Here is a 27,082-nt window from a genome sequence, read left to right on the forward strand (position 1 = left end):
TTGGGAACAGGGTAATTATCATTAACTGAATTATGTTCAATCCTACCAATACTACGGTCAATTCAAGCATTTATTGAAATGATCAAGGCCAACTATGCCGTTGAATTCGTTAAAATTTGTACAGATAAATAAACACAAGTTTTCGTTTAAAACGTTTATTTCCCATTTTTTTTTCCATTTTACGATTCCTCTACATTTGTTATGTTTGGCAGGCAAATTATTCAACAAGCATGGACTCTCCTCTAAAAAATTACAATTTTCGGTTGGGTGCAGAACGTTCTCAACTTATATCAAACAAAAACACCTCTTAACGAGGTAAAAAAGTCGAGACGATCGAACCTTACTATACAATATCTGATGTCAAATTTTGTTACGAAAAATGAATAAGCTTTCGACAAAATAAATACACGTTTTAAATGTTTTCATTCAGACCGCTTTATCCAGGTATTTTGCCTACAGAGGCTTTTTTTATTTTAGCGTGACTTGTTATATACTTAAAGTTGAGGAATCTAAAGGGCTGTGTACGTGAAAACTTAAACAAAAACCAATTCTAGCCGGTTCTAACAATTTTTAAAAATTTGTAAAAAAATAAAATGTTATATATTTTTTTAATATTATATATAGACCAATTATGTGAAGGCGGCGTGATTAGCATATGATTATACCTTTTTATATCGATTGTCTAGCTTAGAGGTTATAGCCGTGAAAAATTTAGCTATTTTCAGCGATTTCCCACTAAATAAGCTAGTTTTACAAAAAGTCGTTGAACAAACTTTTTTTGTAACGACCTGCCAAAGACAATAAAACAGACACGGAACAATTTTAATTTTGAGTTGTACCCAAAATAAGGATTTTTTGAAAAACTTTTGAAACGTTTGGATTTAAGTAAATTGGGTGTCAATCGACGCGTACTTTCAAAAAAAAAATGTATCTGTGCTAAAAGAGTGGAGTATTTTAACAAGCTGGGCCCAAGAGCTCCATTAAAAAATTTTTTTAGTATTTCACTTTCACCGCCCTTTCTCCTGATCTAATTAATTTTTTAAAGTCTTGCTAAGCGATTCCTTTCGATTGGTGTAATACTCGTTACGATCGGACCATCACAGCAGATTTTCAATTATACGGCTATATATAGTAGTCTTCTGTGCACCCGCTGCATTTACTACCATCCATAGTGGTTGGCCTAAGCAAGATTTTTTTGTACAAAATTCGCTGCCTGCAGATAGCGTTTTCTTGGTAATGTTGTTTTTGTTCCTTTGAAATATGTGATTCTTGTTGTTTTAGTTCTTGTTGAATTACCTGTATGGACATCTTATCTGCGTAAGTAAATTCTATTCGAGCTATGATATCCTTATAATTAAAAACGGTGTTAAATGAGGCGTACCTTACCTTACCTGTTGTACCTTATAATAGCTACGGCTTGGTAGTGTTTCGGACTACCTTAAAATGGTTTGAATACTTCATACGAGATATACTGATCTTGTTTACCGTCAAATTCCAGCAAAGTATTAACGATGTCTAGAGGCTCATCCAGTTCTTTCACTTTTGCTTCAAAAAGGTGAGCTAGGTATTTAATTGTTCTCTAAGAACGACTACAGCTACATAATTCAAATATCTATTTTCACTTATTCTGATTCTGTATTTTTTTAAATTTTAGGATTGATACCTCCAATGTATTTTTTTGGTTGTTTCTGTTTTTAATTCTAACCCCTCTATCCCGCTACTATCTGGATCTTTACAAAAAATTTAAAATTAAATTCGCAATCCACAGATAGAAGAGAAAAAAATTACATTTTAAAAATATTTGTTTTTTTTTATTCTTTGTATATATTAGATAAAGGATAATGTTGTAATCTTAATAAAATTAATAAAAAAATATTTTTTTAAGTAATCATTTTATATATATTGTTGTATTCTTGATCAGAGTAATATAACAACTTTTAAAGTATTCAGAATCCTTTTTTCACATTTTTTAAGTAATTACTAAATGTCCAGTTACATGAATTCCTTTAGAATATTTTAATTGTGTAACCTTAAGCTTATTTTTCATTGAGTGTGTAACACACAAGAATAGATAACTTTTGATTGAGATTTTATTTTCAAACTGATTATAGATGTGATTTGCACCAAAACAGTTTTTCATTAAATTTTTGTGCAATGGACGAGAAGCGTTTTTCTGACCCATATGAGACTTTAGGGAGTCAGATGGATAGCTAAGTTAATGAATCGAATACAACCGTATACATTGGGAAGCAGGTTGTATCCATCTATGACCTTTAAGACTGAAGATAAAAATGTAAGATGGCTACGAACCGGTGCGCCCTTTTGCAGAGATAGTAGCGCTGATGTTGGTTTCATGCGAAGCAAAGCATGGCTCTTCGCAATTCCAATGGGGAAGGTTAGAGGACCATGATTGTCGATTGCCAAATCCATTGCAGTCCCAGCTGTAAATCCGTAAAAGAATAGGTTTTGGACGAATGCTCTGCTAACGCTGATCGTTTTTGCATGTAGAGTTGAGTCAAGCGGTGAACTCCTCAAAGTTCAAGTTGCGGCAGCGACTTTTAATTGCCTAGATGCAGCAACCATAATCCCGCATGGAGACATCACTGAAGCCGTGGAATTGTAGCTCATTGATGTGGAGCTGCAAGCAACATCGCGCGAAAGCCAAGGAATCCGAGTGCTTTAATGAGTAAATGAATGTTAGCCACGCTTGTTGAAGTGGCATTGACACCGACGCGATGTACTGCAACTTGAGGAGCCAAATTTAATGTAGCAGGTTTTTTGACGCCATGTTAATTGGTTAGAAAAGTCCAGCGGATCGAATAGAGATGGTGCCACTTAAAGAATAGCTCGCTTTGTGATTCTTTCCGGGATGACCTTTGAGATTTTAAAGGTGTCTTCTCGTCGATGCCACTTCAGGCTTAGTGTAATTGTGATGGCGCAGTCGTCGAGATTCAGATCTTTGACTACACGACTATCAAGAAGCAGTCCTGGTGGTTAGTTTGCGACCTGCCACTAGTTCCATCCTGCTCGTTTTGAGAATGATGACTACCGCTTGAATTTTGCTTATGAGATCCAACGAGTCTGCTCCGGTAAAACTGTTTGGTACCGATGTGAGAACTTCTTCTATGCGCTATGTACGTTCCATAATAAGATTAATTAAGTACTTTAACGATAAGAAAATGTGGGAAAAGGCGACGTGGCCATGATTTTCAGTGTAATCTGATATCACGAAGTGCAGCATGATGTGATGCAACCTTGAACAAACTCTGCATCTGTTTTAAGATGGGCAGTTAAATGCCGGATAAGCCAAGGCAGTTGATGCACAGTGATTTCGTCCAAACAGCCACGAGTCGCTGGACGGAATTATGTTCTGAAGTCGCGAGCATCAGAAGATCCTATGATCCTTGCTAAAGCAGATTGGTCGAGCTTGTGTAGAACACGCGGAGCTATGTCCCATGCATTGCGTTTGTTGTTGTCGCATCCTTTTCGAGATGTTGAGAGCACAGTTATTACTGCAGCCGTGATGCGTGGTGGACTCCAAGTGTTGGCAATACCGTTCAGTAAAGTTAAGGATCCTCTTGCCACCTTGCTCTTAAGGATGGCGACCAGCATATCTTGTGCAATCTGCGCTTTGGTTCCTTTAGAACGCAATGAAGTAAACGATTCCGATGCGTTGTCGACTATGCTGTGAAGCTGACAGACACGAAATGTTGTCCAAGACCTGGAACGCCTGCAAAGTTTCTAGGGCAGCACCTCGGAGACAGTTAATGACTTGGTTACACTTGCCGATTTGGCAAAGCGAATCCTGCTGGGGTTTCACTTGCTTGAATGTGGAAATGAAATTTCGGTATTCTGTAGTGTTCGCCTAAAAAAATTGGGAGTACGATCCTGGCGTAAGGACCGTATTACTGTGCACATCGTCACTGACCTCGATGTCGGTTTGGACAGCCATAATTTGTTTGAAATAGGTCTCCCGGCGTTGACGCAACTTGCGGCTTGTGTGACTTTTCAGCCTTTGTGATTGCTGTTCCGATCCACGACGGACATTACAAAGCTTTTGTTTTATCAATTACAATTTTGAAATGGTCCATGCTTAGAGTAGATCGTAGTAAACGATATCTTAATTATATTTTTCGAAATTTTTAACAACAAGAACATTCTATGAGTGTTTTCAAAACGAAGTTCCAAACTTAAAGAATACAGAGTGTGGTAGCGCTTTCTGAAAGCAGGGGCTTACGTTATAAACCAGTTCCGAAGCTACGAATGGCGTTAAACTAGTCTCAGCGAATGACGTGATCGTACTGGCGTAGTCCGCAAAACTACAATGAAGACGTAGCCTTACTGTTGTGGTGTTACGTTGGCCTGCAAACAAGCTTCCAGATTTTTGTTTGTTCACTGCACTATGGTGCAGTAACGATTCTAATTGCTTAAATTAACTATCCAGCCCCACGTTGGACGATTTTCTGGAGCAGGAGCGATTTCCTGACCCACATGAGAGTTAATGGAGTCGGGGGGATAGCTTAGTTAATGAAGCAACCGTCTTATCGTGTTGTTAAAAATGAAGTCTTCCATTCTTCGCGTTTAACAGCCTTCGGGGCCAGTGTGGCGAAAATACATGGGCATTATTAAATTTGATTTATCACCAACGGGTGTCCAGTTATAACAATAATGATATATTTCAATTCTGACAGTTGGCGAAATTGGCCAAAAAATCACTTTTTAGCCCTTGTAGAGGGGAAGGAGACATGCTCATTATTACTAGGTGAGTGGATCTAGTAAAGTGCGTCCTTCCGTCCGTCCGTTTCTAGGCAAACTGGTCTCTCAGTTTAAAAGCTATATGCATGAAAGTAATCTTTCTATTCCAGGTAAAATATAAGTTGGAACTAGGCTGACTGTATCATGTAGCTCACATCGGAAGAATCGGGAAAAAAATAAAAAATATATTACTGTTTTTAAATTTATTCATTGTTTCATTGTATTGGACGACTATATCATAAAACTCCCATAGTAAAAAACACCTTGTGGATTTTTAAATTTTTTTTTTTAGTTCTTATGGATATAGTAGGCTTACTAAAGACATATTTTAAAAATGACTCCCGTTTGATAATATTGGATTTAGTATAAATCTGGAATCCGTTTGGATTCATTGCGAGTCTGTAAAGAACTAATTAATGATAGCTTAAATTTTCTCCAAGGAGGACGGGCAGAAGGTCCAGCGCTATGAGCAGAATGCTGACCTTGTACTTCACGTCCAATGCATAGCCCGCCGCACATCTCGGCTGCCTTGGAGTGCTGACATTGTTCCTATCAGGGTTTGCATTTGTTACTCCCAAGAAGCGAGGCTTATAAATATATTGTTATGCTATTGTTACCGCTCTCACTTTGACGAGAGCCGGATCAGAGAATTAGCAGAACAACGAAAATGTATTTGCTCTGCTCTGCCCTGCGTAGTCGTAGCAATAGTACAAAAATATCTTTTGCCTTGCCCTCATCTCGCTACGGCTACGCAGAGCAAAGAAATTCATTATTATACCCTTGCAGAGGGTATTATTATTATTTTCTGGACAGAAAGGCAGGTAGTTATGTATAGTTATGTATATGCTAGATCAACTTCTAGCATATATTGCGCTTGTGGAGTTCTTTAAGGTATTCTTCCTTCCATCGCATACGAAACTGCTGATGGAGAGCCTTTAGATGCTGCCAGCGGTTGATCATAGACCTGGTGTCCCCTTTGACTTCTGGTTCCACGGTAGACAGGAGAGGTCCTCCAACAAGAATATGACCTGGTGTCAGGGCCAATAGTTCGGTAGGGTCTTTGGACAAAGGGGAGAGTGGCCTGGAATTGCTTTTAACCCCAGCTTCCCATAGGCCTCCCATGTGAATGGCTCCCGGAGGTATAAATTGCCAGGTGAGCTGCTGATGATCATAGGCATCTGTCACAGACTCTTTTACAGCCTGAAGAAAGTCGCGAGAAAGCAAGGCGGCAGCGCCAACGAAGGTTTTTCCGTTGTCAGACTGGACTTGTCGAGGACACCCTCTCCGGGAAACGAAGAGAGCGAAAGCGGCGAGAAACTTCTCGGTCGTGAGATCAGAGGTAGGCTCTAAGTGGATGGCCTTGGTGGAAAAACAAACGAACACTAACACATATCCTTTTGTTATGAGACATGCTCTTCCGGTATAATTTTTAATTTCAAATGGGCCGGCGAAGTCCATTCCCGTGTACGTAAATGGTCGGGAGAACGACGCACGGTTTTTCGGCAAAGTGCCCATCAACTGTGTTTGTAGCCTTTTCTTGTAGATAACGCATACCTTGCAGGAGTTTACTATTGCCTTTACTAAGTTCTTTAGTTTTGGTATCCAGTATCTTGACCGAATGAGGCTTACCATTAACTGGTTGCCGCCATGGAGGGTTATGCGATGAGTGAACTGGACAAGTAGGGGAGAAAGTGGGCAGCTATATGGAAGGATAACTAAATGCCGCTCATCATATTGAAGGCGGTCGGAGGCCGTCACGCGACCGGCCGCTCTTATCAGACCATGTTGATCTATGAACGGGTTCATGCTCAGGATATAACTTGAAGAAGGCACAGAGCGCTTTTCACTTAAGCAGTAATAATCATGGGAGAAGTCTCTGCGCTGAGTATTAAGAATAAGTAGTCGTTCCGCGGCGGAAATTCCCGCAGCTAGCCGGTGCTTATCAGAGGGTGTTGCTTGTTTTTTGCATCGCTGGATGAAACGATTGACATAAGCGAGAACCCGCAGTGCTTTGTCGAACTTGGAAAAACGGTCAAGGAAATCTTCAGACGGAATAGTTGCGACGTGGGACTTAAGGGGACGTTTCTCTAGCTCGGTCGCTGGGGAATTGTCGCCCTGACTTGGCCATTGGCTGCGTGGCTTTTGCAACCATGCGGGACCATGCCACCAAAGAGGATTGTCGACCAATTCCTGAAGTGCTACCTCTCTACTGGCCAGGTCTGCGGGATTGTGTTCGGATTGAACATGCGACCACTTCTCGGCCTTTGTAGACTGGGTAGTCTTGGTCACCCTATTGGCAACAAAAGTAGTCCACTGGCAAGCTGGCTTGTTTAACCATGCGAGCACAATGGTGGAGTCTGTCCAGCAGAAGAGTTCGGATGTGAGTATTGGCATACTCGGAAGAACACTTGCTGCCATTTCAGCAAGTAACAAGGCCCCGCAAAGCTCTAATCTGGGAAGCGATACCGTTTTTACCGGCGCAACTCGCGTCTTTGCAGTGAGAAGGTGCACCATAGTCGTATGCCCCACTTCCACTCGTACATAGATCGCAGCACCGTATGGCGTTTGAGATGCGTCACAAAAACCGTGATGCTCGACTCTGAATTCTGGTCGGAAGGAGACCCACCTTGGAATGCGGATTCGATTTAAGGCAGAATAGCTTTGTAGAAAGCTCTGCCATCTCAGACACAGATCACTTGAAAGTTCGTCGTCCCACCCCAGGTCCTGCAGCCAAATCTCCTGCATGAAGATTTTCTCACGCACTACGAAGGGCGCGAGCCACCCTGCAGGGTCAAACAATTTGGCAATTTGTGACAGAACCTGGTGTTTCGGTGCTTCGGATCTACCCAGATCTGCCGACACGTATTGAAAATACCGCCACTTTAGGATTTGAATGGTAAGGTCGGACTGTAAGACTGGGCCAGCATGAAGCATATCATTTAAACTGGCCCCATTCGCAGAAGGACTGGATGCGTTGAATACTACGCGCAGCTTTGTAGTAGTGCTCTCAGGCTTAAGTACGGCATGATGTGGAAGGTAGTAGCTGGCGAAATCGTGGGTAGGAAAGACCTCTCTCATATGGTTCAGATCCAGATATTCTTGAATCACTGAGTCGTATCGTATCTTTAGTGGAATGTCTCTTTTTAAGCGTTGCTCGTTTCTCAAAAATTGACATAACGCAAAAGACCTGGAGTACCCTAACCCTGACCCTGGATGTTCCGGGTCGCGAAAAAGTAGGGTTACGACGTATCTGCCGTTCGCATCTCTCGTGGTCGTTCGGAGAAAATTCTCTTCGCAGACGGAATCGGATTCCTTTACCAACTTTATTGGTAGGTCCTCCACCTCCCAGAATTTGGTGAGGATTTTATCTAAGCCATTGTCGTACGCTTGGGAAATTTGCGTAGAAGGTGGCAATCTGACTCTGGGTGGAAGCGAATACTGGCCCAGTGAGCACCCACCCGAAAATTGTTTTTTGTCCAAGGAGGAAGCCACAGATGTTTGTTTTTGCCCCATTTAGGAGAACCGAAGGCAGAATGTCGGCTCCTATCAGAATATCTATCTGTGCGCTCTCGTAAAACTTCGGATCCGCCAATGGTAAATCGGGAAGATTTCGAAGAAAGTCTTGCGGAATTGGGTAGGAAGGCAGATTCCCTGCCAGTTGAGGAAGGGCATAGGCTGACGTCTCTAACTGCAGAGCGGGCCTACTTGGAGATCTGATTGTAAAATGACAGAGCTTCTTGTACTGAGCGGACACTGTCTGATTTAAGCTTGAGACTTTGGCTTAGACGACTTGGAAGGGTAATTTGAAAAGATTGAACAGACGCTCTGTCACAAATGTTGCTTCGGATCCTTAGTCGATAAGGGCACGAGCTTGAAAATTCGAACCCAGGTGGCAAATATTTATGATGGCAGTCCCCAGCAGAACCGATCTTGCACCTGACGCAAAATAGACTTGCACTCCCGACTGGTCATCGGAAGTGGCTGCGCCTTCTGTCGAAGTTGCTGGTCGTGACATGGGAACATCAGGTCGACTTGGAGGGCAGGCAAAAGGGTTGCTTCGGTGCAGCAGCGTATGGTGGCGACTGCGGCAGGTGAAGCAGCTGTGGGTGCTTGTGCAGTCCCAAAGCTGGTGCCCTCGGGCAAAGCAGTTCAAGCACAATTGCTTGCTTCGGATATAGGCGGCCCGCTCGTCTACTGTCATTTGGAGGAAACGTGGACAAGTGCGTATAGGGTGGCTTTCCCTTGAGCACAGATCGCAACGTCTCGGTTTCGGAACTATCTTAGTCTCATAAGAATTTATTCTGCTTAAAGACCCGCTAGCGTTCGTTGCTTTGGACTGGGAATGATTGACCCAGAAGGTCGCACGTCATCTATGGCCTCGAGGGTTCGATGGCGCTCAGTGAGAAAGGTGTTCAGGTCAACCCATTTTGGAATTGCGGCTTTATCGTTCAAGGACTGCTCCCATAAGGAAATTGTAAGCTTGGGGAGCTTTGACGAACACATATAGACAAGAATGCAGTCCCAATCCGTAATCAGGATTCCGGACAGTTCCAAGGCGTTCAGACAGCCTTGAATCGTAGTTTGCAGTTCCTTTAGAGCTTCCCCAGATTCTTGCGAAATCGACTGGAGGTTGAAGAGGATTTTAAGCTGGATATTTACTAGCAATCGCTTGTTGTCGAACCGCTCAGTTAGGTTATCCCAAGCTGAGCGAAAGCCATCGTTGGTGAGAGGGAAATTTGAGATTATGGCATGCGCGTCACCGCTCGTTTTAGCGTTTAAGTGGAACAGCTTTTCCACAGGCGTGAGCCTTGGATTATTTATATATATCTCTGTAAAAAGGTCCCGGAAAGTGAGCCAGCGTAGGTAATCGCCTGAGAAAAACCTCTGTGTCGCACGGAGGCAGCCGACAGCCAGAGGAGATATAGTTCTGGGCAGGGGCTTGAGCTTCAGCTGGCGGAGCGGTGCCCTGTTGGATTATATCTGTGAGCTGAGCGGCGTATCTCTCATACACTGTATAACAGTAGTTATACTTTGACTTGAGAATGGGCAATGTGGACGCTGCATCCTCGAACTCTTTCTCCACCTTGTCCCATAACACTCGGACTTGCTCCCGACGGATTTGGAGCATGGAAACGCTTGGAGTTTCGTTCCCAGGAGTGTTGGTTCTGCTTTCGAGATCGCTTAGACGATCTGAGACCGCAATGAACTTATTTAACGCTAACTCGTAAGCAGTTGAAGCCATTTTTTGTATGGATCGAGTCACCCTTGAACTGGAAGTAGCGGGTTTGGCGTTTGGACTTAATGAACTTGAGTTTTTGGCGTAGCCGGCTTCACCACGATGCTTGGGCTCTTGGATCTTTTGGTTGCCAGCGGCGATATTAAATGACTCTAAATATATATATATATATATATATATATATATATATATATATATTTTTTTTTTTTTTTTTTTTTATAAAGGTTTCATTGACAGTAAGTCGAACACAACTCACTTACCCCTTTTTATTTCCATCGACGAGAGCTCTCATTGTGGTATTCTGGGTTTGGAAAATTAATTATACACCGATGCATAAATATAGAGTATTTATATTAGTGCAAATTCACTTAACATTTTTAATAAAGTGTTGGATTAATTTATATAAAAACATTATGTTAATTGTCATATCTTGGGCATTTATTTCGCAAACAAAAAGAAAAGAAGTTATTCGCTTTATTGTGATACGAATTGCGAGGAAGACTGGAGTGAAAACGGCACTCGCGACGGTGGACGGTAGCACTTCTAGTTGAGGTTTTTTCTGGTGGTTCCAATTACAAATAAAAACTTCGATCTTTTGCTTGCAATTAATTGTTTATTTATTATTGATGGGTGTTGTTTATTGTTTTTTTTTTTTTTTTTTTTTAATAATGAAGTAATTGTTATTTTTGCACGGGTTGATATGTTAGTGCTGGCTCCTTTCTGGCCAATTGGCGGTGGCAGCTATGATTTTCTCCAGCTCGTGTCCATGGTCCCGACGACTCTGCACAGATCGCTTGTACATCCGGAGGAAATTCAGAATCAACATAAGGATCAAGAGTCCAGTAATGAGGCACAAAACATTGTAGTCTTTTGTTATGTCCTCCTTGTGGTCTACAATTTCGACGTTATTCACCACGTTTGCCGTGTTGTCGGATGCCTTTCGAGGTTGTAGATCCCATGATACATAAGTTATATTTCTATCGGGTTCTAAATTCGATCACTCGGATAGGTCCTCCGCGATTACTGTTTTTGCCAGTAGAGGACTTACCGCGGTTCCGCGGTCGTTTCAGTCTCGACTCCCGATTCTCAATTATCTTGGACTATGACTGCCCGAACCGCAATTATCTTGGACTGTGACTGATCGAACCTAAGGTGGGGGCTTATTTATATCGGTGGTATTGCTACCGGGTCATCTAAGTGTTCCCAGTTAGGTACAGCATTTCCCCTTTTTTTTGGCTTAATGGGCCACTTCTGGAATCTGCTAGTTTTAATATTAATTGCTGCGTACACCTATTGCCTGCTGTATGTTCTTATGAATTGCTTACTCTGAACAATTCGTTGTCTCTGGTTATTGTATCTATTTCTTTCTTTTTTTATTTCTTACTCCGCTCCCGTAACAAGCTCCCATGGAAACCATAAAAATATATAAAAAATTTTTTTTATTTAATTTTAACCTTTTTGTTTTGTAATTTTTTTAAAAATTCTTTTTGACTTATTAATAATTTGACAGTTCAGTTGAGAGCATTTCGCGGTCCTTCACAGTTGCGGTAGTGGGCGTCAATTTCATATTTTTTTGCAAGGGTAGAACATAAGTCAGACCTCGTTCTTTTCGTATTCGACATTAAAACCTCGAAAGCATTCCGAGGGATAATGAACTCAACGGGAGCAGCAAATTCGGCTTATCCTAGACAAGCAGCACGGGTTCAGTGTCTTAGCTAACCGCCGCTCCTGACCACCGCTGCCGACCGCAGCTCCAGTAAGTCCCCACTACTACCCCAAAAACAGGGGAAAACCGCAAAATTATATGCACCCTCACCAAAAAGCATTTTCAAGACCTTTCCAATAGTATACTTTTCACGATTCTTAATTAAAAATTCCTCTTTTTTAACAAATCTATCAAAATTAGAATTTCACACCTTCGCGCACAAGCAGTCGTAAGGACGCACAAGTGGGTGGGGGTTGAGATTAGAGTTCGTGGGTTTGTGCGCTTACTTTCTCGTACCCTTTCTCAATTTCACACCTTCGCGCACAAGCAGTCGTGAGGACGCACAAGTGGGTTGGGGTTGAGATTAGAGTTCGTAGGCATGCGCATTCACTTTCTCGTACATTTTCTCAAACGATAATGATCGGTCTGAATATTTGGCGAGAATATTTAGAAATCAAATATGACGAGTGGGTTCCATCGGATATCATGTACACTGATTATGAAATTTGTATGTGAATGCATTTGGAAAAAATTCAACTGATTATAAAACCGTTAAAAACCCCCCGCTCCCGTATATTCCAGCTACTGATCTTATAGCTCCCATAGCAACAATGGGGTGAAATCGGTTAAATTTCTATGTTTCTCAGCATATTTCGCGCAGTATATAAGCTATTTACTTGAATCTTTCCGAATTTTATTTTTTCATAAATACCTTGATCAGGATAAAAAGGCGTACCGGTCAGATGTCTGTATCTTATAGCTCCCACAGGAATAATATGGTGAAATAGGTCAAAATGTTATGTTTTTCAGGATATTTCGCGCAGTGTATAAGCTATTGACATCAATTTTTCCAAGATTTATTTAATTATGCATACCTTGATCAGGTTAAAAGCGTTTGCCGATCGGACGTCTTTATCTTATAGCTTCCATAGGAATAATTGTTACACATTTGTTATTCTTCTCGCTACTTTTGCATTTTAAGCAATTTCGGTAAAGTCTGCAAGGGTATAAAATTTTCGGATTGCCCAAGTTAGCTTCCGTCCTTGTTTGCTTTTGCTATAGATCACCATGCGACGATACTGCGAGCAGAGCATATACATTTTCGTTGATCTGCTATTGCCTTCTTCCGGCTCCTATATATGAAGCCAATACTATGTTTAAATTATTTTTTCATATACTTTTTTATACCCTTGCAGAGGGTATTATAATTTCAGTCAGAAGTTTGCAACGCTGTGAAGGAGACATCTCCAACCCTATAAAGTATATATATTCTTGATCAGCATCACTAGGCGAGTTGATCTAGCCATGTGCGTCTGTCCGTCCGTCTGTCCGCCCGTTTCTACTAGTCTCTCAGTTTTAAAGCTATATGCATGAGACTTTCTTTCTATGGCAGGTAGTACATAAGTCGAAACGAGCCGGATCGGACGACTATAGCATATAGCTCCCATAGGAACAATCGCAAAAATAAATACAAAAATTATAACTTTGCTGTTTTTTTTTAATTTTTTTTAGTTCTTCGACATATAGTAATCGTTAAATATTTCAGCATTACGGTTTAAATTTAATCGAAATCGGACGACTATATCATAAGCTTCCATAGGAACAATCGGAAAAAAAATACATAAAAAATTATATCTTTGCTGTTTCTTAATTTTTTTAAGTTCTTCAACATATAGTAACAGTTAAATATTTAGAATTTCGGTTTAAATTTCATCAAAATCGGACGACTATATCATATAGCTCCCATACGAACAATCGGAAAAAATACATAAAAAATTATATCTTTGCATCTTTTTTAATTTTTTTTAGTTCTTCAACATATATTAATAGTTAAATATTTTAGAATTTCGGTTTAAATTTCATCAAAATCGGACGACTATATCATATAGCTCCCATAGAAATAATAAAAATATATAAAATAAATAATAAAATAATATATGAGCTAGGTGAATTGAAACCATAATTCTGAAAGCTTAGAAACGGCCGGACGGACGGACAGACGGATGCGATGCTGATCAAGAATATTTTTACTATATAGGGTCATAAATATCTCCTTCTCTGCGTTGAAAACTTCGTACTGAATTTATAATATCTGCAAGGATAAAAAAACAAGAAGGAAAGCAATCTTGGGCAGCTATTCCAAAAATTAAATATTCTTTGAAGTATGAAGACTTTAAGCTCAATTATTCGATGGTTCCTATGGCAGCCATAACACATCGTTTTCCGATTTGAATAAAATTAAAAGCATCATTTTAAACTATTAAACCATTACTATGTTATATTAAAAAGAAATAAAATAAAAAAAATGAAAAATAGTAAAGTTAAATTTTTGGTATGTTTTTTTTTGTGAGTATTTTGATTGATTCCATGGGAGCTATATGATATATTCGTCCAACCCAGGGTCGTTATGACTTATATACTATCTTCAATAGGAAGACACATTTCTTGTATTGAACTTGATTTTCGACCTACAACACGTAGTTGTTAAAGAATTTTACGCAATTGAAATAAACACGCAAATCAGTGAATTTGCCAGTTCACTATCAATTCATAGCCAAACTGGATTATCTTTATCTTGTATATACATATATAAATATATAAATGATTTGGAATTTATCTTTGTCTAAATCATGTTTTATGTTTTATATTGTTTCTTAATTATTTTTTTTCTATTTAAGGATGTCGCGTCTCGACGTTTTAAACGGGACCAAGTACTAAAGGAACTCTTGGAGACGGAGCGCATATACGTAAATGAAATGAGATCAATCCTAAAGGTAATGAGATCTTATAATTATTCTGTTTACTCGACTTCACGTTAAATTATACATAACACATTTCGTTTTCTCCTCCTCATATTCAATCAAACAATAACACCTCTTGAAGAGTTAAGGACAAAGAGATGGTACGATCATTAAACTCCAAAAACTTTTAATATCAAATTTTGTGATTTACTTTTGTAATAGGATAAATTTCTTCTTATGTATTATATCCACAAAGTGTACCTCTTTATATAAGCCTAGTATAACTATTTTAGCCGGACCTAGCCGAATGCGCATTTATGTATAGCCGGATTCCATTGGCGCATTAAAACGCATTTAGCCTAATTTATTTATTTACAAAGGGAATCCCATTAAAAAAAAAATCGATAAGTAAATCTGATTAAAAATCATTTGCGACAATTCAAAAGTAAACAAACCCAGATCAGTTGTTCGTGCCACTCACATGTCTGAGTAGCATTAGCTTAATGCTACTGCGCCAATGGAATCAGGCACAGGGTTCCATTTGCGCATTAAAACGCATTTAGTTTAATGCGCATTTATTTACAAAGGGAATCTCATATTAACCGGAATCCCATAAGGCTAAATGGCGCATTTAAAATAAATGCGAAATATAAATTCGATATATAAATGTGTTAAGGATAGTAAATAAATATAACCTTTTTTTTGAGTTCTGTATTGAAACTGTTTCATTTTATTTAAAACTTCTTTACAAGAAACTTATGTGAAAATCTTATTCTAATCTTAGCTATGGTCTACGCAGAGACCTTATCTTTTTAGTCTGGACGGGGGAGTTATTTATTTTGCCCCCCGCACAAGAACTCTCGGTGAAGGCACATCTGAGAGCGATAATATTAGATAGCTCAAGTGGCCTGCTGTTACAGATTACAAGTGTATTTGAAAAACTGAACCCTTGTCGAGTCCCAGATCGTAAATTATGGCTCTTGATCGAATTACACAGTTCTACATGACATGTGCAGAGCTCATTAAATCTTTGACACAATATTTATCAGTGTTCGTCTGAACATTCTGGCAAGGGCCGGCAAACTGTGGTGTCTGTGTTGCAATTACATAATTGATTCAATTGCAATATAACATTAGTGGACTGTATTTATTCGATTTTATTTTGCATTATAAATTTAACACCTTGCACGGCTTGAAATGACTTATGTTTTAGGATTACAAAAATTGAATCTTTAATTTATTTATTTTTAATCGAAACATAATTTGATTAAATATTAATTATACCGTTTGGTATGGCAATGGCTTGTAATTGCCTTCGTACATTTATTTTTCTTATAAAATATACAGTTAATACAAGTATTATAATAATTGCCAAAATTAAAGAAGCATGTCCAGTTACATGATGGAAGTCTAATTCTTTTAATTCTAACTTGTGAGTCTTTAAATATTGTATTTCTTGCGTTAATCGATTGATTTCATCAGTATGATTTATTAAGGGCAAATCGAGCTGGTTCCAAACTATCTTCGGTACATCATTAACCTCTCCAATATAAGACACAGAAAATGTTCCCTGATCTTCTAGCTGAATACTGTGTTGGGCAACTAATATTTTGTCATCAGTTCGAGCAGTACAATCTGACCTTAGCGTTAATATTCCTTGCTCAGGTAAATCCACTATTTCTATTTTCGAGTTGCTGCACTGAATTCTAGCCTTAGAATGGTTCTGAACCTTAAAAAGCCAACTGCTCTTCCTTTCTAACTCGACCCAATATGATTTACTCTCAATCACTGATTTATATTTGCAATCTGATTGCTTATTTGGTTTGAGAGGCTTAAGCTCACAACTATTATCGTTAGCACTACTCCAAGGCCAACTTCTCTCACAAACCCTTTTATTAGATTGCCATCTTTGACACTTATTAATGGTTGGTTCTGTCATGAGGTGATAAGCATCTATTTCAAAATTGTAAACTAAGTACTGAGAATCGACATGTACTGTAATCATTCGTTCATCTAGCCTAACTGGTACTGGCATAATTTTATAAAGCACCGAAGCATGTCTTCCAAACAAAGGTATTTTTGAATTGATAATTAACTTTTTATCTACAAATAACCCCCTAGCCGTGAGTAAAGTATAAACCTCTTTTAATTCTGTACCTGTTCTTTTTCCTGGCAGAATTAAATTCTCTGACAAACTGTCTTTTATTTGGGAAATCTCACTTTTCAACTGACTAGGTTTCAATATATTGGTATTAAGTCGACCATGATTGATGTCAATTAACAGACTTATGACTCCGGATTGAATCTTTTCGCATTCATCTATAATGTTACTTAATTGTTTTGTTATCATGAAGAAGTTGATGGACTCCTTGTACACATAATAAGATTCTTGCAATACCGCCGCCATGTTCTCAATTCTTTTATTTATTCCTTTAAAGTTTAAATTAACTTCTTCAGTAGTTCTTTTCAAAATATTAGTCGTAGAATCAACTAAGGAAGTTTGTTTCCTACTTAACTCATTAAGATTATGTTGATTGCTTAATAAGTTTTTCATGTTGTCCTCCATTTGTATCCTGTCGTCTTCATCCATTATCCCAAATAAAATGTGATAAAGCGATCCCATAAATCCAAACGGAGCTCGTTTATTTCTTGATTTCCCCTGAGCCATAAAAAGTTTATTATTATTTTCTTCTAAGTCTGAGATCTGCCTTTCTGTGTTATTGAGAACTAAAACACACTGATCCTCAAACCTAAGAAGCCTTTCGCAAATTACTCTCATTTTTGGGATTAAATCTTTACCTTTTTTAAGCATCTCGAAATAAGCGTCCATATTATAAAATATAATTAAATTCCAAGAGGAGGCTACAATCTCTACGTCACCCATTGGATCTAGATATATAGCCGAAGTTTTGTTTATTTTCTCAATTGCATATTTTGGCTGATCAACTTTAGCTGAAGCGTAAGAGAATTGACACAATATACATAATAACAAAGCCATTATAAAAGAAAGTTTCGATATTGTCGATGTACCCCTTGTTCGTCTTTCAGGTTTTGTTTCTTCAGGGTCAGATTCAACTTTGTCCACAGACTTAATTCCTTCTAAAGGACAATTTTTAGAGATTGGTCTAGTTACAAATCCATCCTTTATTTTTATTTCTACCACTCTGACCTTTTCATCTTTGCCCTTGTGAATCCTTTCTACTTTGCCTATTGGCCATCTGGCTGGATGAGTATTCTCATCTTTTAATAACACAATTTGTCCCTCTTCTATATTAGGACTGTCTCTCTTCCACTTGTGCCTCTGTTGCAGAGTATGTAAATACTCCTCTTTCCACTTAACCCAGAAATCTCTTTTAATTTTCTGGATTAGTTTCCACCTGTCTAAATTCCCAATTCTCTCATTTTCAATTGGTTCAACTATTTCTAGCGGTGGTCTACCAATCAAGAAATGTCCTGGTGTTAGGACTTCATCTTGATCAATTTCATTTTCATGGGTATACAATGGTCTTGAATTTAAGCATGCTTCTATCTGACATAAAAGTGTTGACATTTCTTCGTATATCAGACTATTTTCCCCGATTACCCGTTTCAGATGGTATTTCATGGATTTAACTCCAGCTTCCCAAATACCTCCGAAGTGAGGTCCTGCCGGTGGGATAAAATGCCAATCAATTCTATCTTTTTCGAGCTGCGCGGCAATCATTGTATTTTCCTTGATTGCTTTAACTAAATCTTGATCTAATTTTCTTGAGGCTCCTACGAAATTAGTTCCGTTATCCGAATAAATATTATTATTACATTTATCAGCAATATTTACCAGAACTCTGGTAGCTAAATATGGTGCGGATGCAGTACCATATGTGACTGTTGCCAATTTATAATTTTTTATTTTTTCATCTGGAGAGTTTCTCCATAAAATGTACTGGTATTGCTGATCCTCATCATCAATCTTTATTTGACGATACATTTTTTCAACATCCGCGGATACCACATATTCCCATTTTCTCCATTTAACGATAATGTCAAAAATATCCTTTTGAACTCGTGGACCAACCCACATTATATCGTCAAACTTTTGTTATTAGTAGTTTTTGCTGAAGCGTCAAAAACTACTCTTAATTTGGTCGTCAAGCTCGAATCTCTGATCACGGATTGTTGCGGTAAGAAATACTTACCTTCATTCTGCACTTCGACCATATGTCCTAAATTCGTATATTCATTAATGAAATTAGTGTAGTCTGCCCTTAGTTTCTCGTTTCTTTTTAATTTTTTCTCCAGATTCATGAAACGAGCCATCGCTTGTTTTTTTGAATTCCCTAAGGTGACATCATCTTTAAATGGAATTGACGCAATGTATCGCCCATCTGAATCTATCATTCTACTTTTTTTGAAATTATTTTCACATATTTCAGATTCGATATCATTTTTATCTTCATCCTCTACTTCCCAATACCGATCCATATCTTTTAATTCTATGGTGGTTGCTACAATTGTCTTCTGTCCCTTTGATTTTTTACATCCAGAGATAATCCACCCGAAATCGGTTTTTGGCCGAGGAGGCCATTTACTTTGACCACTCCACTCTGTAGAATGTCAGTATATAGATCTGCTCCAATAATTAGATCTACACGCCCCGGCTTATTAAAGTCGGGGTCGGCCAAATTATATTTTTCCCATTTTGTTTTGTCAACATTAACTTTGTGGGCTGGGAGAGCCCTCATAAGTTTTGGGAGTACTAATGCTTCAACTTTTAAAATTTTTTGGGAAGCATTACATTTAATTGAAAGATGAATTTTGTGCTTCGAGATGCACTTTCCTGTGGAGGATACTCCACTGATCTCTGTTTGAGATCGAATTTTTTGTAATTTTAGAATCTGCACAGATTCTTCAGAAATTATGGTGCTTTGAGAACCACTGTCAATCAAAGCTCTGAAATTTTCAAACCCTCCATTCGAGGATTTTATTTGAACGCGTGCTGTAGCAAGCAACGCCTGTTCGGATGTCCTGCAAGTGTTAACCTTTTCTAATTTTTGGTTAACGTTATAATTTATATGTAGCATGCTGTGGTGATTTTTCTTGCAAATAGAACATGAAATGTCGCTTTGACATTTTTTATTAAATGAGTGTTTCAAACATTTGAAACACAAATGGGCATTTTTTACTTTTTCCATCCTTTCTGATGGATTCAAAGCCTTAAATTTCTGACCCTGGAATATAAAATGTCCCGAAATTTTACATATGGGACAATTATTAGTAGCTAATTCTCTTATATTGCTACCATATATTTTTTTACAGGCTTTTCATCCTGAACTGAGCTTATCGAACTTAGCCGTTGCTCTAAAAATTCAATGACGTCCGATAACGCTTGAATCTCTTTAGTTTTTTTAACATGGCTCTCAAATAGTTGAAGAGCTTCTTTGTTAAACTTCCTAATTATTATGTGTGCAAACATAATATTCACTTCATCAGAAAGTTGTGCCTTCAATTTTATCTTATGTATTGACTCGTTAATCGTGTCAATAAATATTTTTAGTTGCCTAACTGAATCAACATTTACGATTTGAAGATCCAGAAGGCGGTTTAATTGATCGGAAACAATTTTCCTTTTATTTTCGTACCGCTTGGTTAATAACTCCCAAGCGGCCTCATAATTCTCCCCAGATCCCAACAATAAGTGAGAAACCACATTTTTGGCTTCTCCCTTAAGTGAGATCTTAAGGTAACTGAACTTAAAAGAAGGACTTAGATCCTCTCTTAAATGAATGAGTTCATTAAACAACTCATAAAACAGGTCCCAGTCTTTGGAATCTCCATAGAACGTGGGTACCTGAATTTTAGGTAACGTTGGCAAATCATCAATTTTATGATTTCCAACGTTAACCTTTCCGGGCACAATTTGTTCGATTTTTTATTTCATTGTGTTGGTTATTGACGGGATGTCGAACTCTAACTCGTTCAACTCCTCGTCATAACCCCTATCAGTGACATCTACTTGGTCGACTTGTTTAAGACCTACTATTTTTGTCCAATATAATTCTAATTTCTGGACTCTAATCTCAAAAGTTGAAACATTGTCTAGCTTAATGACTTCAAAAGTTTCTTTTAAGTATTCCCGTACCTGTACTATTGCCCTATCTAATTTATTGACAACTTTAGAACTACTGGCCTCTAAGTCAACTTCGTCAGCTTTGTTTAAAACCCTATTTATCCTATCATAATGATTCTTCTTGAAGTAGTCATGATCGAAGTAGTCATGATCCAATTTGAACCAAAACCGAATGATTTTGAACACATTCGGACCTTAATTCCTCATACTGTTTCAAATATTCAAATGATAGACTAGGTAGCTCTTTAAGGGTATGAATTAGTTTTGTAATTTCTACTTGGCTTTAAGGCAATAGTTTCAGCGGACAACATGGTTTTGACTTTAGTTTTGGATATGTATATATATAAAAATAAATTGCTGTTCGTTAAAACTCGAGAGCGTCTGAACTGATTTATCTTTTCTTAATATTAAAATGTTCGTAACTTATAAAAATAAATTTTAAGATTAACTTAGCTGGTGTATTTGTTGTCGTCACTGCCGTTGTCGCCGTTGTAGTTGTTTTAGCTGATGCTGTTGTTGCTGATGCGCTTGTTGTTGCGGCTGTTGTTGTTGTCCTTGTCTCTGTTGCCGCTCTTGTTGTTGATCCTGCTGGCCTTCCTTCAGTTGTCGTCTCTTTGAGGGTCTTCGTTGTTGTTTTTAAAGATGATTTAAATTTTTTTTTTTAATCTTTATTATTTATTTATTTTTGAACAGTTAATATTGGGTTTTTTTTTTTTTTTTAAATATTTGTTTTTTGTCACTGATAGTTTAAATATATATACATATATACATATATATATTTTTTTTTTTCACTTTTTCGATGTGTGGCCTCGAATACGCCTGATTTTAATTAATCACTTTTTTTTTTTGTTAGGCCACGAAAACGCCTCAAAATAAAATTGTTCGAAGACAATTTATTATATTTTTTTTTTAATTTAACTTGTCGATTTCTCGACCACAATTTCACAAAAATTTTTTATTTTTTTATTATTTTTGAAAATTGCTTTAAACAATAAGGACTCTTATTTGTCCTTTTGCTTTAAAATTTATACTCTGTTTCTTACCATAAAGGGGAAAACAAGAGTCAATTAAGGTGCTGGCTTTCCTCTAAGTCTCTTACCACTGGTGGGGGAAAACTGTAGAGTTGCTCGTAGGACCAAAATGTTAAGGATAGTAAATAAATACAACCTTTTTGTTTGAGTTCTGTATTGAAACTGTTTCATTTTATTTAAAACTTTTTGACAAGAAACTTATGTGAAAATCTTATTCTAATCTTAGCTATGGTATACGCAGAGACCTAATCTTTTAGTCTGGGCGGGGGAGTTATTTATTTTGCCCCCCGCACAAAAACTCTCGGTATTAGATAGCTCAAGTGGCCTGCTGTTACAGATAACAAGTGCATTTGAAAAACTGAACCCTTGTCGGGTCCCAGATCGTAAATTATGGCTCTTGATCGAATTACACAGTTCTACATGACATGTGCAGAGCTCATTAAATCTTAAACATAATATTTATCAGTGTTCGTCTGAACAGTCCGGTTTACAATTAGATTATTAGTTCTTTGAGATGCACTAAAGCTTAACTCAGAAAAAAGGTACGACGGTTCCCTAGTGTGGATAATTTTGTGGAGCACTGTCAGAGTTTTGCGCTTTATTACAGATTTAAAATACAAATTATAAATTTTATTTGCGTATTCAGAAACATGGTCCCGGGGTCTCAGCTTAAATACATATCGTGCGATGTTATTAAATGCTGCATTAATTTTTATAAGACTAGTAGCATCACAACTACCAAAAACTTCTATGCCATAGTTCAGATAGGTCTTTGCGACTAATAGTCTTATTTCAGGAGGAAGATACTGCTGGCTAACAATAAGTTGTCTTAAAAGTCTGTACGTTTTCCCTACTGCTCTGTTTATGTAGTCGTTCCAGGTTAGGGTATTCTTTAATGTGATGCCCAGGTTAGTTGCGTTGTCGGCATAGGGAAGAGTCGTGTGTTCAATTCGAACGGGTTGTAAATTCTCTGTTTTAATTTTCTTCTTGTAAATCATCATGCATTTAGACTTTTTGTGGTTTAAGGCTAGACCATTAGCACTTGCCCACTGACTGCTTTGTAGTTACAAGCACCGACACAGTCATTAATACGACAAAGAGAACTAATAACGTATAATTGCACTTCGTCAGCATACATGTGGACTTTACAATGGGGCACTACAGTCGAATGATCATTAATATACATTGAAAACAATATTGGTCCCAAAACAGATCCCTGCGGTACACCCAGAGAATTGCATGGTTAACAGTATCGAAGGCTTTGCTAAAATCAAGAAGTGTTAAGAGAGTAACCAGGCTGTTATCGAGTTTTTTCCTAATATCCTCTGAAATCTTTATTATGGCTTGTGTTGGGCAGCCTCTGAAGGGGCGAAAACCAGATTGTAAATTGTACATTAAATTGATTTGCTGGATCAATTGTTTTATCCGGGATGACAATATTTGCTCAAAGGCTTTAGAGAGATATGGAAGAATTGCTAGAGACCTATATTCATTAATCCCCTTAGGTGTTGGGATTGTTTTTCGTAATTTTCCATAATTCAGGGAATGTTGAAAATGTAATTGCAGAGTTAAATATATGTGCTATTAGTGCTAATATTTGAGGCAGTAGAATTTTTAAAAATTTTGGATTGTTATCGTCCAAGCCTGTGGCGTTAGATTTCACTTTTAATATTGTGTCAAGGACATCACATTGAGTAACACACATAAAGCTAAGCCTAATATTACAGTTGGCCAAAGAAGTCATGTTCAGGTACGAGTTAGAGACTAATTCAGGTACTGGGACATTAAAGAAGATATTATTGATGCGGCCAACATCCTTCCTATTCCTAGGGTTTTCAAGACCAAGTTTTCTTGGTATTAACTGCTTCGTCGAATTTTGACCTGAAATTTTTTTTAGCGCAATTTATTGACGTAAGAACTTTTATACGTAACTTCCTGAATTTTTCCTACAAAGCATTTGTCTTATATCGCTTCCACTTTTTGTATGCCTCTTTTCTCATCTTTGTGATAATATTAATTCTTACGTAAGGGAGCAATCTTGGATTGGAATTTGTCAAGCTGAGAGTCGACCGTGGACATGGAGTAGATTGAGTTCCAATCGTACGAATAAAACACACTTTACAGATTGGTCATATCTATGTTTTTAAAATCCCTATAAACTATGGAAAGGGCATTATACTGAATGTCAAGATTATAGGTTAGAAATATAAGGTCATGTTTTAAGAATACCGGAACTGAAATTTGGTTATATAAAAGGATCTTGGACTTGTCATTAACAAAAAATTCGGCCAATAATGTTTCAGTGGTACTTAAGAATTGGGTCGCGTGTCTTGAGATAACTTATTTCAGTCTTATAGCCTGATTCCATTGCCGCATTAAAACGCATTTAGCCAAATGCGCATTTATTTACAAAGGGAATCCCATAAGGCTAAATGCCGCATTTAAAATAAATGCGATTTTTAAATGCGATTAAAAACCATTCGCCCCGAAAATTTTAAGAAAAAATACTGGAAAATACCGATGTTTAACGATATTTTGTTCGTGCCACCACTACAACAGCTGCTTTCTATAAGCAAGGTTGGCGCAATTTTTGATGTCTTTTGAATAAAAAATCTATTTTGTATAAAAATGACTGAAACCTAGAGCGCACGCTGCAAATTCTGCTCGCAGTACCACAATGCATTACTGCTGGATCTCTGCCTTAAAATTACTCCTACATATACGGGGATCCTTGCCTTTTTTAGAAACTGTGGTGGCCTCCATTGCAAGCCCGTCATAACAACGCAATCAGCTTCTCTTCTTTGTCGTTCAAGTTGGAAAATGTCTCGGTCGCAATATGGATGTCCTGCTGAGCATTACAGAGTTTAGTAAACTCACTCATGTTAAATACAAATAAGCTTTGTGTTCAGTCTTTATGAATATAATTTGAAACTCCCTTTCCATGGCCATCACGATCACATCTAAGTAAATTATATCCACAACAATCAACAATAAGATCAGACATACCCGGGTTTCTGAAACGCAAATGACATCCACATTAGATTGAATTTTATATGTTTCTTGTTCAAAAGTCGTATTTTAATTGTAAGCTTTTGTAATTGTTAAAAAGATTAAAGGCCGAAAGATTTGGGTTCAGATTCGTCAGACGGAACTTTTGAGGAAATGCTGCAGTCCATTAAGCCGCTTCGAAAGCCAGAACCCAGGCACGAACCCGAAAAGGGAGAAAAAGGCGTAAAGTCGCGATATTAACGGACTTTGATATAAGGAAGAGTTGGCCAGAAGCAACCGAAGGATGCAGAAATCAAATGAGGACGTCCGAAGAAGGTGTTAAAAAAACCCAATCGGTTTCTAAATAAGTTGATATATTTTTTGTTCATAATAAACTGCTTAATATATACGAAATTGATTATTGCTAAAATGTATAAAGCATAATTGTAGGCGTTCAATTTCCCGTATTTTATAAGGGATACATTTATCTCCGGGGTGTGGCGGAATTGCCTCACTATAATTTAAATGTCAAATATCATGTCAAATGTCTATTAATATCAATGTCAGTGATAAAAATAATGCATTTAATGCATGGAAAAAAAATGGCTTTGAAAAAATCCTGACGGAATAGCCAACCTGTCCTCTACTACATAAATACAAAAACGAAAAAGAACCTATAGGGAGAGACGAAATGATTGTTTTAATTTCAAAAGCGTACTGGCTCACAAATTTAAAAGATAAATGCTTTGCTCATATATGACATTTTTATAAAATATATAGAATTTTCGCCTAAATAGGGAAAAGGAGAAGGCTTTTTGCACAGCATTCCCAAAGGAAAAAAATCCTTCGAGTTAATTCATATTGACCACTTTGGGCCTGAAGATTAATCAATGGTCCAAAAAACATATTTTCGTTGTAGTTGATAGATTTACTAAATATGTAAGACTATACCAAAGAGACAATAGTGGAATTGAATGATTTATGTTCAGATCATGGTAGTTGTTTTACGTCTAAGGATTTTTTAAGGATTCATGAAGAAGATCAGTGTAAAACATATTAAAAAAATGAACGGGCACATTAAAAGGATCAACAGGAGCCTTGGACCGATGATAGCTAAATTAGTAGATCAAAGTAAAGGTTTTTACTGGGATGCAGTCATAGACCAAATAGAAGATGCTCTTAACAATACTCAGCACAGAAGCATCAAATGATTTTTGGAATAGAACAAAAAGGCCAAGTTATAGATGAACTCAATGAAAAGTAAGAAGAAATAAATAAATGTCAGAAATGAGAAAGTTAAAGATAGATAATAAAGGAAGCTGCGACCCATAAAAAATATGTTAAGATTATATTGAAATTTCGTATAGTAAAAATCAAGTATATAAAAAAAGATGTATGAGGATTTCACGTAGCACGGTGCGCGCAAAATTTAAAACAGTGCACTATGGTCGGATGTCAATTTTTTGGCATAAACTCTAAAAATTGACTTACAGACCTAAAACTTTTTTTTTGAGAAGAGTAAGCAAAAAGATGTTGAGTCTGTGCGACCACGCCCTCATTTGCCTCCCATACTAAATAATTCCTAGTATAATTCTTAAAAATGAAGTTTGACTCTGATTTCAGACAAGTTACCTACACGCAGAAAAATGGTTAGAAAGAGCATCCAATTTTTATAGAGTGAGAAAAAATTGGATGTTATATCTATTTAAAATGAAAGATCAAATAACGGTGATGGTTCTTTTAGCAATTTAAAAATTATACCTCCGATTGGTTTTTATATCCTTTGAACTGGATAAGATTGCCAACTTTGTTGGAAATGATGACTTATACTGGTCACGTGACTTATTCGAGAGCCAGTCACGTGACATCCAGACGTAGAGAAAAATGGCCTCCATATCGGTGTTGATTTTACTTGGTTCTCCTTGTAGGTTATGAGGGATTGGAAATGAAATAAGAATTCGAATTTCGATTAATGAGTCAACCTTTTTGAAAGGCAGAAAGAACTCGATTAATCGTAGTTGAAAATCGTATTCGACTTTTATTCAATCCTCGAAAATTCTGTTGAATTTATAGGTTAAGAGTTAAATTTTTTATGAAAATAAATTTTTTCAATTCGAGAAAATTCATCATCAATACTTAAATATACCAAAATAATATCACAAAAGTTCTTTTCTGCCTTTCAAAAAGGATGACTCATTAATCGAAATTCGAATTCCAGTATAAGTCATCATTTCCAACAAATTTGGCAGTCTTATCCAATTCAAAGGATATAAAAACCGATTGGAGGTATCATTTTTAAATTGCTAAAAGAAGCATCACCGTTATTTGATCTTTCATTTTAAATAGATATAACATCCAAATTTTTTCACCCAATAAAAATTGGATGCTCTTTCTAACCATTTTTCTGCGTGTAGTGTTGACATATTGCTGTTTGGTTAATGAATTTTCCAAGATGTAGGTGGTGTAAGTGGACTCGGTTTTTGCACTTGAAGTTGCACATATAATTACATTTTGGAAATT

General features: G+C 37.5%; 1 protein-coding gene across 4 annotated transcripts in view; it reads left to right on the plus strand.

Annotated features, from left to right (window-relative positions):
* Positions 1-27,082, plus strand: part of LOC108146871 (proto-oncogene DBL) — an 82,850-nt gene that overhangs the window by 13,451 nt on the left and 42,317 nt on the right. For all 4 annotated transcript variants that reach the window (XM_041708703.1, XM_041708704.1, XM_041708706.1 and 1 more), the window contains exon 2: positions 14,375-14,470. In XM_041708703.1, the coding sequence (XP_041564637.1) occupies positions 14,375-14,470 (96 nt within the window). The remainder of the gene's footprint in view (positions 1-14,374; positions 14,471-27,082) is intronic.

Source organism: Drosophila elegans, unplaced genomic scaffold (genome assembly GCF_018152505.1).
Source record: "Drosophila elegans isolate 14027-0461.03 unplaced genomic scaffold, ASM1815250v1 contig_377, whole genome shotgun sequence".
NCBI lineage: Eukaryota > Metazoa > Arthropoda > Insecta > Diptera > Drosophilidae > Drosophila > Drosophila elegans.